The 16,111-nt window shown below is 38.2% G+C and overlaps 1 protein-coding gene across 1 annotated transcript; it reads right to left on the bottom strand.

The window, feature by feature from the left end:
- Nucleotides 1-9,739: 9,739 nt before the first annotated feature.
- Nucleotides 9,740-15,959, bottom strand: LOC146463005 (mitochondrial chaperone BCS1-like). The gene is made up of 4 exons (XM_085084976.1): nucleotides 15,215-15,959; nucleotides 14,521-14,584; nucleotides 12,913-13,111; nucleotides 9,740-10,859 (listed from the first exon to the last, which is right to left on the bottom strand). The coding sequence occupies exons 1-4, from the start codon at nucleotides 15,864-15,866 to the stop codon at nucleotides 10,518-10,520; spliced, it is 1,257 nt and encodes a 418-aa protein (XP_084941102.1). The 5' UTR covers nucleotides 15,867-15,959; the 3' UTR covers nucleotides 9,740-10,517.
- Nucleotides 15,960-16,111: the final 152 nt, after the last annotated feature.

The raw sequence follows: 16,111 nt of genomic DNA on the forward strand, positions 1-16,111 counted from the left end.
CCGCTGTGACAAACATAAACATAAACTTTCCAAACTGATTACATTCTAGCACTGAACAGACCAAAAGAATCCGTTCACAGTTAATTTCTTACACTGATTTACAAAAAGCTTTCTAACTCAAAACAATGAAAGTGTTGATTCGATTTCCTTCCACTTGCCTTTTACAATTTTATTGAATATCAGTATTGAAGGTATGCAATTTTCATTTATCAGTAATGATTTTCAAACGAACGGAAAAAAGGTAATTGTAATTTTCTAAGTTCATGAGAATCCGATCGATGAGATATATACGATCAGCAAGCACAAAAATTTAGGTAAGTAAAGTAAACTTTGCCTAAAAGAAATAAGAATTTGATGTCAAGCCAGATTTAACTGTGCTGGAATTTTGATTGCGAGTGTTACGTTCCAATATAACAAAATTCCCGGTTGATCAGTTGACGAGTTAATTATTATAGGTTTTGCTTGATATCCGCCCGGTCCTCGAAACGGTCAGCAAGTATATATGATCATGAATTGTTCCAAACACAATATCAAGACTGATGTCAGTGATACGGCTCACAAACCCTTATCACGCAAAATGTCTGCTAGGTCAGTTTAAGATATCACTGAATCGTTTAATTTCATGATATCAGTATGGTTTCAAAGTTGCCGTTCAGTTGCGCTGGGAGGGGCTCTGAAAACTGGACCGAATCTTTACAAACAAATCAGCAGCCGGTGATATTCCTATTTCTCATTGGTTTCCAACGTCTTCCTTCATGTTATACTTAATATCATACCATGACAACTTTGATTTTCGTGGTATTCAGTTGCGAAACCTCAAAATTAGCCGCTCAGACTAAATATGTGTACAATATAACCTTCATCAATGGGAGGAGTAATGCCAATCGCACTATGCGTGTGTGAATCACTCTCACGTGAGTCACTTGAATTACTGACTCACGCTCTGTCCTCCGTAGAGGTTCCTTCATAAATTCAAAGGCTCTTGTGAGCCAACTCTTGAATGCAGAAGTGAATCGTGGTAACCGTAAAGCCGGTACTCGCATCAAAGTACACTCTACAACTAAAGATTCGTGGACGCCATGCGGGAATGAAGTGTGACCTGAAAGGTATAAAACATATTCGCATTGTGCTTGGTTGCATTGGCCCAGGACTCGAAAGACAAATCGTATTTAACAAGGAAGCCATAAAAGCTCAATTAGGGTCCTTATTTATTCCGCATCCTACGCTACTTAGCTTTTTAGACGTACCCCTCAGCAAGATTGAGCTCCTTGAATAGTTCTGTATTTTTTAAGAAAGTTTTAATTTTGAAAATTGTTTGGAGTCTTTGGAGTGGTTGGCTTTTAAAGGCGAAAAAGAAAAAAAGATAAAAAGAGGACCTTTCGCCTTAAAGCCCACGCACCACGCCACTATGCCACACGTGCACGACTTCTGCAGAAAAGAAACTGATTAGTTTTTATAATATTGGTTGTTCAGGTTGTCTAACTTTCTGGCACCCGTGGCGCAACTATTTTAACAACCAAATGACTTTGGACCGCCAAAGTCAAATACGCGAATGAACAGGGAACACACTCATTCTCCACCATTTTTTCTCCTTCGTTCATGCGTGAAATCCCTGTTTATTTGGACGACAATCTCGGCCTTGAGTGGCTTTCAATGGGGCGCTTTTCTCACGAAAATAAAAAAAGTACAGACTAATAGTTAAGTATATACATCAGTTGAGTGTTCTTTAGGCTATTTCTTTTAATTTCGAAACTCCAAAGAACGGGAATTTTTATAATTGAAGGAGGAGAGAAACTTTAGAGAGAGTAGGACATATTTGAAAGTTTAAGACCCATCGACCAACTGACATTGCAGCATTCCCCCACATTACGATAACTCGTTAATTGCGAATGCGAATATTCACGAGTTAAAAGGGTGCGAAAAGTCGGAAATGGAAGAAAAACGAATTTTCCGGTGCCCTCAAAGTGATGGTTTATCCAGATGAACACCACACCCCAGGTAATGGCCAGTTTTTACGCGGCTTTAGGATTACCTTTGCTCTCATCAAACCTTATTAGAATATCATTATGCAACATAGTTCCAACCCTTTCTTCACGAGGTGATTCTGTGTTATTATCAGCAAATGAAAGCCTCAGAGTAGCACTTTCCATTGAAGCTGTTTGCAGTATACTCCTCAGTTTCTCCAAGAATTTCCAAATTTTGTTCGCAGTTGTAATACGTAATCAAAATTTTTCAAAGCGGGAGAGGTTGTTGAGCAACCTTTTCTGTGCGAGATGCTGTGTCATGTTTAACCCCTGATATCACAAGGCGGTGGCGCTGCGGCCGGAGGACTGGAAACCAATATTTGGTTTTATGAGGTAATTTGGTTACCGTAAAAAGATTTGAGGGCTAACGTATCGGGCTTTATCCCTTCGGCAGAGTCAATCCCGTTTGCTCTGACAAAGGTCTAACGCTCGAAACGTCAGCCCTCGAATGTCTTTACGGTAGCCAAGTTACCTTATCAACTCGGTTGATAAAACCAAATACAGTTCAGCACTAAAGCACGAAAGTAACTCCAAACAACATCCTGCAGTACTCAATATTTGAGTCAACAACCAGGCCCCCGTTATTCAAAGGACGGATAATTTTATCCACTGGATAGTTCGCTATCCAGCAGATAAAATGTGTGCAAGATTTTCCAGACAGTCCTATAATTTGTGAATAGAGTAGAAGCATATGTCAAATTTATAATTAAGAATGGCATTATGTGGAAAACTTGCCAAAAGCATTGGTTGGAGTACATTTGCTCCGCTGGATAACGACTTATCCAGTGGATAAAGTTATCCACTCTGAACAACTGGGGCCAGGAGATAACTTTATAGAAACGTCATATTTCGGTTTAATTCAAAACTATCAGTATCAAACGATGGATAACTTTACAAACAAGAGTAGCTTTATATATTACAAGAAATACAAATATCAGTACTTTTGCTATTAGTGATATTCACTGGGGTTTTTAAGAACTTCCACTACATTGGCCATACAATACAGGCAATGTACTTTTCACGCACGATAGGTTTGATATTTCTTGTAATGCATATAAGCTACGCTTGTTTGTAAAATTATCCATCGTTTGATATTGGATTTTAATTAAACCGAAATATTACATTTCTATAAATTTATCTCCAGTTGGTTGTTGAATCAAATAGTGAGTACTGCAGGATGTTCTTCGGAGTTTACATTTGTCGGCTGGAAATGGTTTACAGTTCAGCACTTTATGCATCAAGACCATTTCACAACCAAAGCAAATTACAGCTGTAAAATTTCCTCGAAATCAACGACACTGAGAAAGACTCCCTATGTAACGAACAAAAAGTAATTTTGTAAGCGAAATACCTAACGTGAAATATATGTATTAGAACTTCGGACTGATAACGAATTAACAATTGAGAACCATCGCAGCTATGTACGGGAAAAGAAAGCCGGAAAAATTCAGGCTTGAACGGGATTCGAACCAATGAACAACGCGCGTCGTCATTACACGTATTGAATCGGTTCTATAATTATAACCGGTATTTCTTTCTTCAAAGTTTTGCTCTGTTTTTTGCTCAGCGAATTTTGAACGTGAACGACATGAACAGTTGATAACTGGGCTTCGTGTCCTCGAATTCGTCCAGTGAATAATACTCGTCATAAAAAAAAAACAGGCTTCCAATTTTGTTAATGTCTCCGGGTATGATTACAGATCGATTCAGCTCTTTTGCTATTAGTGATATTCACTGGGGTTTTTAAGAATATCCACTACATTGGCAAAACAATACAGGTAATGTACTTTTCACGCACGATAAGGTTGACATAAAAAATTAAAGTACTGCTCAGTGGCTTTCATTTGAATGGTCACACTTTAGGATTTGATCGACGGACTCAGTACAATCAATCAATCAATCAATCAATCAATCAATGTTTATTTTCCCCATTCAATGTTTTCTTACAGCAATATTATTTCTAATAGCTTAGGAGCAGGAGCTCTCAACAAACCCTACTGGGCTCACAAGGAGAGCCCCTGGTACATAAATTTGTACATGTTGATTACTGACTACTCAGCTGAATTTACATGGCTGTGTCCTATATGTAGGTATCTATTTTTTGTCTTTTACAATACTTCTAATTATTAACAACATAATTCTCAACAGTTATAGACATTCACTCACAGAGAATATATTTTTTGATTTTTTTTCTTAAAAATATATATTGATTTGGCAGTTTTTACAGCCGTTGGAAGGCTGTTCCAGACCTGACTTCCTCCATATTTAATTGAGTGTTTGCTGTAATTTGTTCCTATATAGTTTATATGAATCTTCGCTGACGATCTTGTACTACGGTTACCAGTGGCGAATCCAGAAATTCCCGTAAGCTGACGGCCACTACCAAAAATGAGGTCAGTTAAACATGAGCCAGAATTTTAACCCCTTTAAGGAGATATGTCCAGAAATGCAAGCTAATGAGATGCATGAACTGTATGATAGACATCACAAGGTGTCCCCTAACCTTAATTATTACGAATCGAAAACATAAACATGAAGTCACATGAAAGCTGATGGCCGATTAGGCGAGTTAAAAATGACTGAGCAATTTGAAAATATATGGTTTTTATTTATTTTTTGTTTTGTTTTGTTTTATTTATATAACATATTTATTTTTGCGGTCTATCTCAATAAACTTTCAGTTGGAGTTTCCATAACCTTTCCCACTGCCTATCAACATTTTTTTTTTATTTAATTGCATGGACTTCTGACCCAGTACCTGTAATATCAACAATAGATTATAGTTTTATATTGACAAATATTCGGCGGAACAAATGACTGTTGGATTGCACAACCACTATCCATACAGCAAATGAGTTTAAAATGAGTTTTAAGACTGCACACTTGGAAAAGAACAAACCCGCCTTAGTCAACAGTTGTTCTTCACAAAAAAGGAAATTTATGAACGTGTTAGAAACCAAAAAACAGGAGTTATTGTCGGCTATATTCAAATCAACACTCTAAACTTCGCTTGTTCAAATATCGGAGCTTTTTATCTGAAGTCCAATACTCTGTTTATTTGTTTTGCTTTGTTCGTTTTGTTTTAAAGGCTTATAGATCTTAACACCTCTTGTTAAATTAATCCCTGGCGTGACCATGATTAAAAAAAAAAGACTCCAGCTTGTCAAGTCTCTAATGTACTGGGTTTAGTAGCCCATTTTACAGTAGCTGTTAATTAATATCAATCGATCACCGCTCTCTGTGAAGAAGACCTCACTTAAATTTTCCAGATGCCATTACTTTAAAATGAAGAGAAACAAAGTTTACAGATCGATTTAGAGTACTGCTTAAAGGTCTTAGAGTAAGGACTTTAGGCTTCTGATACAAACAGTTATTTTAAGTTTGTGATTCACTGAGAGAAATTCTGAGTTAGAGCATTTGGCGAATTATGTTAACGTCACCGATCAGAGAGCTTCTGTTAAATTGCTTCAAATGGTAACTTTTAAAACTAAAGCCATGATCTTGTACAAATAATTGTTGTCGCTAAGAATATTTTACGGTCCTATGCCGCATTGTGTGGAGTTGAGATTTTTCGCTTGAAATTGGAATATCTGTACACTATAGTACTTAAAAACAATTACATAACAAACATCACGAGGTAATTAAGAAATTCCAACACGAGAAATGTAAGAGAGGCTCATTCAACACTAAAGACCTTTTTTAGTAAACCACATTCGATCTGTTGGTCAACTCCAACCAAAAAATATAAGACGTCTTCGTAGAATTGTTCTTTGCGCGTACACCTTTCCGGTAGGACATTCAAGTCAGTTGCCGTATTTTCAGTTTTAATAAAAAAAATGAAACAAAATGAAAAGTTTTTTTTGCCGATTTCTTCTTTGGAGTCTTTCTGACACTTAGTTCAGTTGTTGTGAAACAAAAAAGTTGTGGTGAAAATGTTTTAAAACCAACATTGAGTTGCGTATGTTGTTATGCCCACAGGGTCACAATAATGCTACAGTATTCAGTGCACATATAATAAATATTTGCAAAAGAGTGGAATTACATTGTACTCGGTTATTTAGTTTATTTATTAACTCCCCGCTCTGACAAACATAAACATAAACTTTCCAAACTGATTACATTCTAGCACTGAACAGACCAAAAGAATCCGTTCACAGTTAATTTCTTACACTGATTTACAAAAAGCTTTCTAACTCAAAACAATGAAAGGGTTGATTCGATTTCCTTCCACTTGCCTTTTACAATTTTATTGAATATCAGTATTGAAGGTATGCAATTTTTCATTTATAATGATTTTCACACGAATAGAAAAAAGTATTGTAATTTTCTTAGTTCATGCGAATCCGATCGATGAGATATATACGATTAGCATGCACAAAAATTTAGGTAAGTAAAGTTAACTTTGCCTAAAAGAAATAAGAATTTGATGTCCAGCCAGATTTAACTGTGCTGGAATTTTGATTGCGAGTGTTACGTTCCAATATAACAAAATTCCCGGTTGATCAGTTGACGAGTTAATTATTAGGTTTTGCTTGATGTCTCCGGTCCTCGAAACGGTCAGCAAGTATATATGATCATGAATTGTTCCAAACACAATATCAAGACTGATGTCAGCGATACGGCTCACAAACCCTTATCACGCAAAATGTCTGCTAGGTCAGTTTAAGATATCACGGAATCGTTTAATTTCATGATATCAGTATGGTTTCAAAGTTGCCGTTCAGTTGCGCTGGGAGGGGCTCTGAAAACTGGACCGAATCTTTACAAACAAATCAGCAGCCGGTGATATTCCTATTTCTCATTGGTTTCCAACGTCTTCCTTCATCTTATACTTAATATCATACCATGACAACTTTGATTCTCGTGGTATTCAGTTGCGAAACCTCAAAATTAGCCGCTCAGACTAAATATGTGTACAATATAACCTTCATTAATGGGAGGAGTAATGCGAAATGGCACTATGCATGCGTGTGTGAATTACTTTCACGTGAGTCACTTGAATTACTGACTCACGCTTTCTCCTTCACCGAGGTTTCTTCATAAATTCAAAGACTCCTGTGAGCTAACTCGTGAATGTAGAAGTGAATAGTGGTAACCGTAAACGCAGTACTCGCATCAAAGTACACTTTACAACTAAAGATTCGTGGACGCCATGCGGGGATGAAGTGTGACCTGAAAGGTATAAAACATTGTTCGCATTGTGTTGGGTTGGCCCAGGACTCGAAGTATAAATTGTATTTAACCTGAGAAAGCCATAAAAACTCAATAAGGCGCCTCTTTTATTCCGCATCCTACGCCGCTTAGAATCTTAGCCGTTCCCCTCAGCAAGATTGAGCTCCTCTAATACTTTTGTATTTTTTAGGGAAGTTTTAATTCTGAAAATTGTTTGGAGCCTATGGAGTGGTTGGCTTTTAAAGGCGAAAAAAAAAAAAAGAATAAAAGAGGACCCTTCGCCTTACAGCCCACGCACCACGCCACTATGCCACATGTGCACGACTTCTGCAGAAAAGATTAGTTTTTGTAATATTGGTTGTTTAGGTTGTCTAACTTTCTGGCACCTGTGGCGCAACGATTTTAACAGCCAAATGACTTTGGACCGCCAAAGAAGAATGCGCGAATGAGCAGGGAACACCCTCAGACGTTTCTCCATTGTATTTTCTCCTTCCATTTTGCGCGAAATTCCTGTTGACTTGGACGACAATCTCGGCCTTGAGCGGCTTTTAATGCGAGGCTGTTCTCACCAAAATAAAAAACGTACGAAGACTATATACATTGGTCGAGTGTTCTTTAGGCTATTTCCTTAATTTTAATTTCGAACTGCAAAAAACGTGAATTTTTATAATTGAAGGAGGAGAGAAACTTAAGCGAGCCGTAAGAGTGCGCCATATTTGAAAGTTTACGACACATCGACCGACTGACATTTCCCCCTGCCCACACTACGATAACTCGTTAATTGCGAGTTAAAAGCAACGAAAAGTCGGAAATGGGAAGAAAAACGAATTTTCCGGTGCCCTCTAAGTGATGGTTTATCCAGATGAACGCCACACCCCAGGTAATGGCCAGTTTTTACGCGGCTTTAGGATTACCTTTGCTCTCGTCAAACCTTATTAGCATATCATTAATATGCAACATAGTTCCAACTCTTTCTTTACGAGGTAATTCCATGGTTTGTGTTACTATCAGCAAATGAAAGCTACAGAGTAGTACTTTCCATTGAAGCCCGGCGGTTTGCAGTATACTACTCAGATTTTCAAAAGGGTTTCCAAAATTTGTCTGCAGTAGTAATACGTAATCGAAATTTTTCGAAGCGGGAGAGGTTGTTGAGAACCCTTTTTTGTGCGAGATGCTGCGTCATGTTTAACCCCTGATATCACAAAGCGGTAGCGCTGCGGCCGGGGAGACTGGAAACCAATATTTGGTTTTATGAGGTAATTTGGTTACCGTAAAAAGATTCGAGAGCTAACGTATCGAGCTTTAGCCCTTCGGCAGAGTCAATCCCATTTGCTCTGACAAAGGTCTAACGCTCGAAACGTCAGCCCTCGAATGTCTTTACGGTAGCCAAGTTACCTTATCAACTCGGTTGATAAAACCAATTACAGTTCAGCACTAAAGCACGAAAGTAACTCCGAACAACATCCTGCAGTACTCAATATTTGAGTCAACAACCAGGCCCCTGTTATTCAAAGGACGGATAATTTTATCCACTGGATAGTTCGCTATCCAGCAGATAAAATGTGTGCAAGATTTTCCAGACAGTCCTATAATTTGTGAATAGAGTAGAAGCATATGTCAAATTTATAATTAAGAATGGCATTATGTGGAAAACTTGCCAAAAGCATTGGTTGGAGTACATTTGCTCCGCTAGATAACGACTTATCCAGTGGATAAAGTTATCCACTCTTTGAACAACTGGAGCCAGGAGATAACTTTATAGAAATGTCATATTTCGGTTTAATTCAAAACTGTCAGTATCAAACGATGGATAATTTTACAAACAAGAGTAGCTTTATATATGACAAGAAATACAAAAATCAGTACAATTGCTATTAGTGATATTCACTGGGGTTTTTAAGAACTTCCACTACATTGGCCATACAATACAGGTAATGTACTTTTCACGCACGATAGGTTTGATATTTCTTGTAATATATATAAGCTACGCTTGTTTGTAAAATTATCCATCGTTTGATATTGGTTTTTAATTAAACCGAAATATTACATTTCTATTAATTCATCTTTAGTTGGTTGTTGACTCAAATATTGAGTACTGCAGGATGTTCTTCGGAGTTACTTTCGTACTTTATTACTTACATTTGTCGGCTGGAAATGGTTTACAGTTCAGCACTTTATGCAACTCTGAGAAAGACTCCCTATATAACGAACGAAAAGTAATTTTGGAAGCGAAATTTGTTAAATACATGTAATAGAACTTCGGAATAACGAATTAACAATTGAGAACCATCGCAGCTACTGTATGCATGTACGGTAATAAGAAAGCCGGAAAAATTCAGGCTTGAACGGGATTCGAACCAATGAACAGCGCGCGTCATTACACGTATTGAATCGGTTCTATATTACTAGTATTTCTTTCTTCAAAGTTTGCTTTACTTTTTCGTCGATTTTTGTACGCGAACGACATGAATGGTTGATAACTGGACTTCGTGTCGTCGAATTCGTCTAGTGAATAATATTCGTAGAAGAAAAACAAACAGACAAACAAACAAAAGGCCTCCAATTTTGTTAATCTCTCCGGGAATGGTTACAGATCAATTCAGCACTTTTGCTATTAGTGATATTCACTGGGGTTTTTAAGAATATCCACTACATTGGCCATACAATACAGGTAATGTACTTTCCACGCACAATAGGTTTGATACAATGAGATAAAATTTACGTACTACACTAATGCTGACGCATAATCCATGAGATATTAATTGCACTTTGCCTTGGTGGACAGCCATTCATCATAAATCTATCGAGATGAACCGGAACCCAAGGCCCAAGAAAGCTGTGACAGAGAATATAGCTTCTGCTCATTTTTGAGGACGGCCTATCGTTTGCCAGAAGGCTGCGTTTGGCCTAGTCCAAAGATGAATCCAGAAGAAAACTAGGAATCGATAAATCATGGTATCGTTAGAACTTTGATGCGATACCAAACATGGTTTATCGTGCCTAAACGATTATGACTACTGCTTTCTTCAACCAGGTCGACCCCATTCATGGAGGCCCAGTCGGCGCGACGAAAGTTTCAAGAACTGGCGAAGGAGCTTTGAAAACTTTCGTCGTGCCACTTCGCCTGCCCTCGACTGACTGGGTCTCCGAGGATGGGTCGACCCTTATTCCTTGCATATTTTGTCTAGAAGTCATTTTCTTGAAAACTCACAAGCTTCTTCCGAGCATTTCGTAGCCGATGGTGCTGAAACTCCAACCACAACAACAACAACAACAACAACAACAACGACAATTGTTTTTAATCCATTTTAAAAAAATAAACTAATTACTTAGTTGTTCAGTATTTTCTATCGCACCAAACGAGTCATTTTTAAATAGCATAAAATGTCCCTGTATCTGAGCAATGCTCTTCCTCTTTCCCATTCCCACAACTTTGTCCGCGAACTCTTCCGCCCGAGCGGGGGTCTGTTCAGGATAAAAACGCCTGTACATTTTGAGAAGCTGGCTCTTGGAAGCGAGGCCGATTTCCTGTTTGACGTCTACTCTGCCGGGCCGAATGAGAGCTGGGTCGAGTCGGTCAAGGTGATTGGTTGTCATGAAAACGAGTCTCTCTTCAGAAGACGCCACGCCGTCTAACGTGTTCAGAAGACCACTGAATGTCACCTAAAGATAAAAACAAAAAGGCAAGACGTGAGAAAGAACGAGATCATTCACAAATGAATTATACAAAATTGTACCAACAAAAACTGTCGTCGTACTGTCGTCATACAATATGAATGTTTACAATTAAGTGTACACTAAAAACACAAAAATAATACGTTTTGTCTCCTGAAAATCCAGTTCAGAAACCTCCTTGAAGTAAGTAAGTAAGTAAGCAAGCAAGCAAGCAAGCAAGCAAGTAAGTAAGTAAGTAACTAACTTTATTAAAAGTAAAGCAGTAAAGCAGACCCTTAAAAAAGGACGTCTTTGAAGCTGTTCCAGAGTGCGCGTATACATGATGTTTACACATGCGGATTGCTGTTTTGAGGAAACCTATATGTGGATGTTGTAAACTGTTCAAAGAGCAACATACTGTAATTTTACTCAGTACTTGAAAAAACTGAAAATAACTTGTAAGCGGAAAGTAAGTAATTCTCAAATGCTTCTGATTTCAATACTCAGAATTGAGGGTCTTATTCACAAACTGCGATGTAAGAACCATCGTTCACAGCGTAATTGACAGCACCACAGGAAAGTACTGCTTAATAGCTTTCATTTAATCCACAGACTCAAAAGTTTGAACCACCTTAATAGACAGCATAACAAACAGCACCACAGGAAACTGACAGTACTGCTCAGTAGCTTTAACTTAAATGAACACACTAAAGGATTTTATCCACAGACTCAACAGTTAGAACCGCCGTGCACAGCATAATAAATAGTACCACAAGAAAGTACTACTCAGTAGCTTTCATTATTTTCAATGGTCACACTTTCTCAGACTCAGACGTTAGAACCACCTTGTACAGCATAATAAATAGTACCACAGGAAAGTACTGCTCAGTAGCTTTATTTGAATGGTCACACTTTAGGATTTCATCCACAGACTCAAAAGTTAGAACCACATTGTACAGCATAATAAACAGTACCACAGGAAAGTACTGCTCAGTAGCTTTCATTTGAATGGCCACACTTTAGGATTTCATCCACAGACTCAAAAGTTAGAACCACCTTGTACAGCATAATAAACAGTACCACAGGAAAGTACTGCTCAGTAGCTTTCATTTGAATGGCCACACTTTAGGATTTCATCCACAGACTCAAAAGTTAGAACCACCTTGTACAGCATAATAAACAGTACCACAGGAAAGTACTGCTCTGTAGCTTTCATTTGAATGGTCACACTTTAGGATTTCATCCACAGACTCAAAAGCTAGAACCACCTTGTACAGCATCATCAACAGTACCACAGGAAAGTACTGTTCAATATCTTTCACTTCAGTGGCAACACGTTAGGATTTGTTCCAAGAACTACATAATCAGTGGGGAATCCAAACTCCCCATAAGTTGACAGCCAAGTCCAAAAAAGAGGTCAGTTGAACATGAGCTTTAAACTTTTAACCCCTAATATCAAAGAACAAATTCTCCTATCTTGACCCCATAATCTTCTTATAAAAGTACTGTGGAGAAGTTATTAAAACATCAAGAAAATTCACCTTGGTTGATCATATCCTCAATTCTCATGACCTCAGTGGTTGAATAAGCATTGATATTACAAGGACAAATTAAACACTGGGTTAAAGCCCCATTATCAAATAACATTCATATCTACTTGTCATTCTCCAAATCTTTCTTGATACTAGTTGGGAAAATTTGTCTAAAGGCGAAATTTCAAACTGGTGATCACTACTGGAGAGTGACGGGTTACCAATCTTGGCTCTTTGTACCACATTTTCTCTAACAAAATAGGGGGGATGCCTCCTCTTCCCTAGATCCACCATGATAAGCTTATCCACAAAATAAATTACAGTGTATAGGGCTGTAGCTAAGAAAAACATCAGCAGACTTGTTAATAAACCCAGCTACCTATTTTGGACTAAGCACCTTTAAAATTACAGCGTAGCCTCAAGTATTTGTGTTCTGCTGAAATTTCAGCCAATGACAAGATTTCTTTCAGATGGTGAAATTCACCAGTAACCAGCTCTTAGTAATATCCCTGAGTGTGAGATATTGTTACCCTGTTTATGTAGCCCGAAGTTCTCCCTTCTTCCTTCTCATCTGTTCTCTTGACAAAAGCTGCATCAATATCCTCAAGGAGGATTATACTCTGCTGTGGTGCAACGCTCATAAGATGGTTGAGACGATCATCTGACAGGCTGCGATCACTTAAATTCATTACACATATACTGTAATCAAGTTCTCCAGCAAGTGCTTGACTGCAAGATGAAACACAAGAATTACTTCTTAATTAGACAGTGCCTCTTTTGCTACTGCGTGTATATTCTGCACATTTTGGGATGATCTTAGAAACTTGTGTTTCTTAACAACAGTGCTTGCTAAAGCAAAGATATTTTTGCATGCTTTATAACCATGCAGGAAAAGCAGATCTTGGTAAGGGTCATTGAGATCCAAAAACAAAAAGAAGGGGCAACCATGCATTTTTCACAGATAATTAAGCTTCAATTTGAGGAAAAAAATGCCATACATTGTTTTATGTTTTGACACTTTTTAGAATTATTGTAGCTTAATTATCTCTAAAAGATGCGTGATTGCCCCCCAATTTTCTGTTTGGATTCCAAAAGCCCTTGCTATTAGATCTGCTTTTCCTGTATAGTCATGAATGGTACAAAAGTACCTCTGTATTAGGAGGCGCCGTCCTTAAAGAATGATCCTGAGGAAAGGAACATGGCCAAGCAGTTAGGGCCCTAGACCGCTAGCTGGAGTTGTTTCTTCGTAGCCCTTAATACAACTCCTTGACCACACCTGTAAATAGCCACCTGGTCTGCCTTTTGTCAGTTGGTTTTTCACCATGTTATGTTAAATTTAATTTTTTTTTTTTTTTTTTTTTGTGGAGTTTAATACTTTGCCCCACTAGCACTTGTACTATAAACACTGCCGAGGGTAAATAAAGGCTATTTTTGTCAAATCTCACACAGGGAAGAGTTGTGATGTTTGCAGTTTTTCATGTCGCAAAAAAAACAGCCAGCCGTGTAGGCCCCTGTGACTCATGTGGAGCTTTACCTATCAAAAACAGTAAAAACCCGCATGTAAGAACCTACATTTTTTGAAGTCAGTGGCGAAATAGGTTCTTATATTTTGGGGTAGTCATTGGAAATTTAGCGTAAGTAGGTTCTTAATAAGGTTCTTAATTTTTATGAAGGAGATACTGTTGATTACCAGTAAAATAAATAAACTTGGGTAAACTTTGTAGTTACAGTTTGGTATTTTCTTGTAATATAAATTTGCAATCTCAAATTCAAACTACTGTACCTTGGTTAAAATGTTTATCATAATGTAACTGATACCCACATATAAGAACCTGCTTGATCTTGCTTAGCTGAATAGGATCTTAAATTTTTGGCTATTTAAATGGCAAATTTCTGCCAGCAGGTTCTTAAACCACTAGGTTGTTACACGCGGGTTTTTACTGTACAATTTTGTTTTCCTTCCAGTCTAAAATTCTGATGATATTGTGCTTCACATCAGAGAAGAAACCTGTCTTACTATAGGAAATTTATGCTCCATGAAATCAAATTCTCATTGATTTGAGTAGCATTAATTTCTTGGTTCATTAATTTCTGTATCCATAACAAAGTGAGGATTAAAATCAAAATCTGGTACATACATGAAGCTACTTTTCCCACATCCTGGAGGCCCATACAGTAAATACCCTCTCCTGTATGGTATTCCTGTAGAAAGACGAAAGGTTGAAAACAAGAAAAATTTCATTCCAAGATAGAGAGTTAAGATATGGATGACTTTGTCAAATTTTGTGGTGAGTGAGTGCATTCCCTCAGAAAAGACAGTAACAATGTGGTGAGAAAAGCCTTGGAAAACCACCCACAAGAAAAGAGGAAAACAGGACACCACACAAACAACCAGAGATATTCCATATTGGGAGAGTTGGAAGGAGTGGGCTGTTCATGGGAGAGCGCCGAAACATTAAGCAAGGAACTGTGTGGGGATGGCAATTCTGGTGGATGTCCTACAGCTGTTTGCTCCCCTGCGAGTGCTAAGGATTGATAATGATGATGATGATGATTACAACAGCAACGATAACAATGATGATGACAGAGTCACTATGCAAGCATCTGTCTCAAACAAAAATCCACTCCCAAAAAGTTAAAATATACTGAAAATTTGTGGGTGACTGGGTCACAACTGACCGTTGGTTTTCTGTAGTCTTCTGTATTACAATCACCCTTACATGTAGCAGTACACCATTACTTTTATGGAAGTCTCTCCTACACCCACCCATCCCCCTCCCCTTCCCCGTATTGTAGTAACTCCCAAACATTACATAAGTTTGCTCAGAATACCTCTGTCCATGTACCATTTAGGTGATTCAATAAACTCCTTAACATCTGCTAAAATTCTTTCAGATATTCCATCGTCCAAGATAACAGAGTCTAAAGGTCTCTTTCGTCTCGGAAATCCAAACTGCCTCCACTCTGCTCCCATTGCAATGTACATCACCGTTTTACCCTCCTGCTTTTCAAGCGCCATGCGTCTTGCTTCGCTCAAAATATCAAAGAAAAGCTGCTTGTTTGTAGCAAGTGCTGTCAGAGTTACAGTTTCCCAAGGCGCTCCCGTTGTGAGGTCCACCATTTTTTCCCGAGATCGCTCCACTTTCACGAAGCTGTTCTTGTACTTGAAGAAGTGAACCCCTGGACTCGGCGAGAAATCAAAACTCGTGCTCACTTTCCCGGTTTCATGCTGCTGAAACGTTGTCTCTACACTAAGATGCTGCGCTCTCTGACCTTGAGCGGTGATCCATTGTAAAACCCAGTGATAACTCTTGTCTTTGCTTGGGACTTCAAGGGTGATGATAGCGTAACGACGAAACGCGGTGAAAGCATACTGGCCTCCTTTCTTCAACGCTGCCAGTCCGGCGCCGACACCAACTAAACCAAATCCAGCTGAAAAGTAAGGATTACTCCCTAAAGAGGCAATTAGCTCAGAAAGAGGCATTAGTTATGTCGTGATTAAGATTTGTTTTTCTGTGAAACCTTCACGGTATTAAAAGCCGCCATGTGCAATTTTCCCGCGCCCAGAATAACTTACACCTGCGGTTGACAGCAAAACAAAAGCGTACTTCATGTTATCTTAATGAAGTGACAAATTCATTTTCTCTCTCTAGAACGAGTTGAATGTGAAACATTTTAAACATTTTATTTAATCAACTCAAAAGCCAGAACCTTCTCATGTTAACCCGG

The sequence above is a fragment of the Pavona decussata genome, unplaced genomic scaffold, assembly GCF_977016875.1.
Source record: "Pavona decussata unplaced genomic scaffold, jaPavDecu1.1 SCAFFOLD_182, whole genome shotgun sequence".
Classification (NCBI taxonomy): Eukaryota; Metazoa; Cnidaria; class Anthozoa; order Scleractinia; family Agariciidae; genus Pavona; species Pavona decussata.

Coding starts and splice junctions, on each gene's coding strand:
- LOC146463005 (XM_085084976.1), bottom strand. CDS start 15,866: ATGCCTCTTTCTGAGCTAATTGCCTCTTTAGGGAGTAATCCTTACTTT. Junction 13,112..14,520: donor TGTGGGAAAAGTAGCTTCAT/GTATGTACCAGA, acceptor TTCATCTTGCAG/TCAAGCACTTGCTGGAGAAC. Junction 10,860..12,912: donor CTTCGGGCTACATAAACAGG/GTAACAATATCT, acceptor TTTTATCTTTAG/GTGACATTCAGTGGTCTTCT.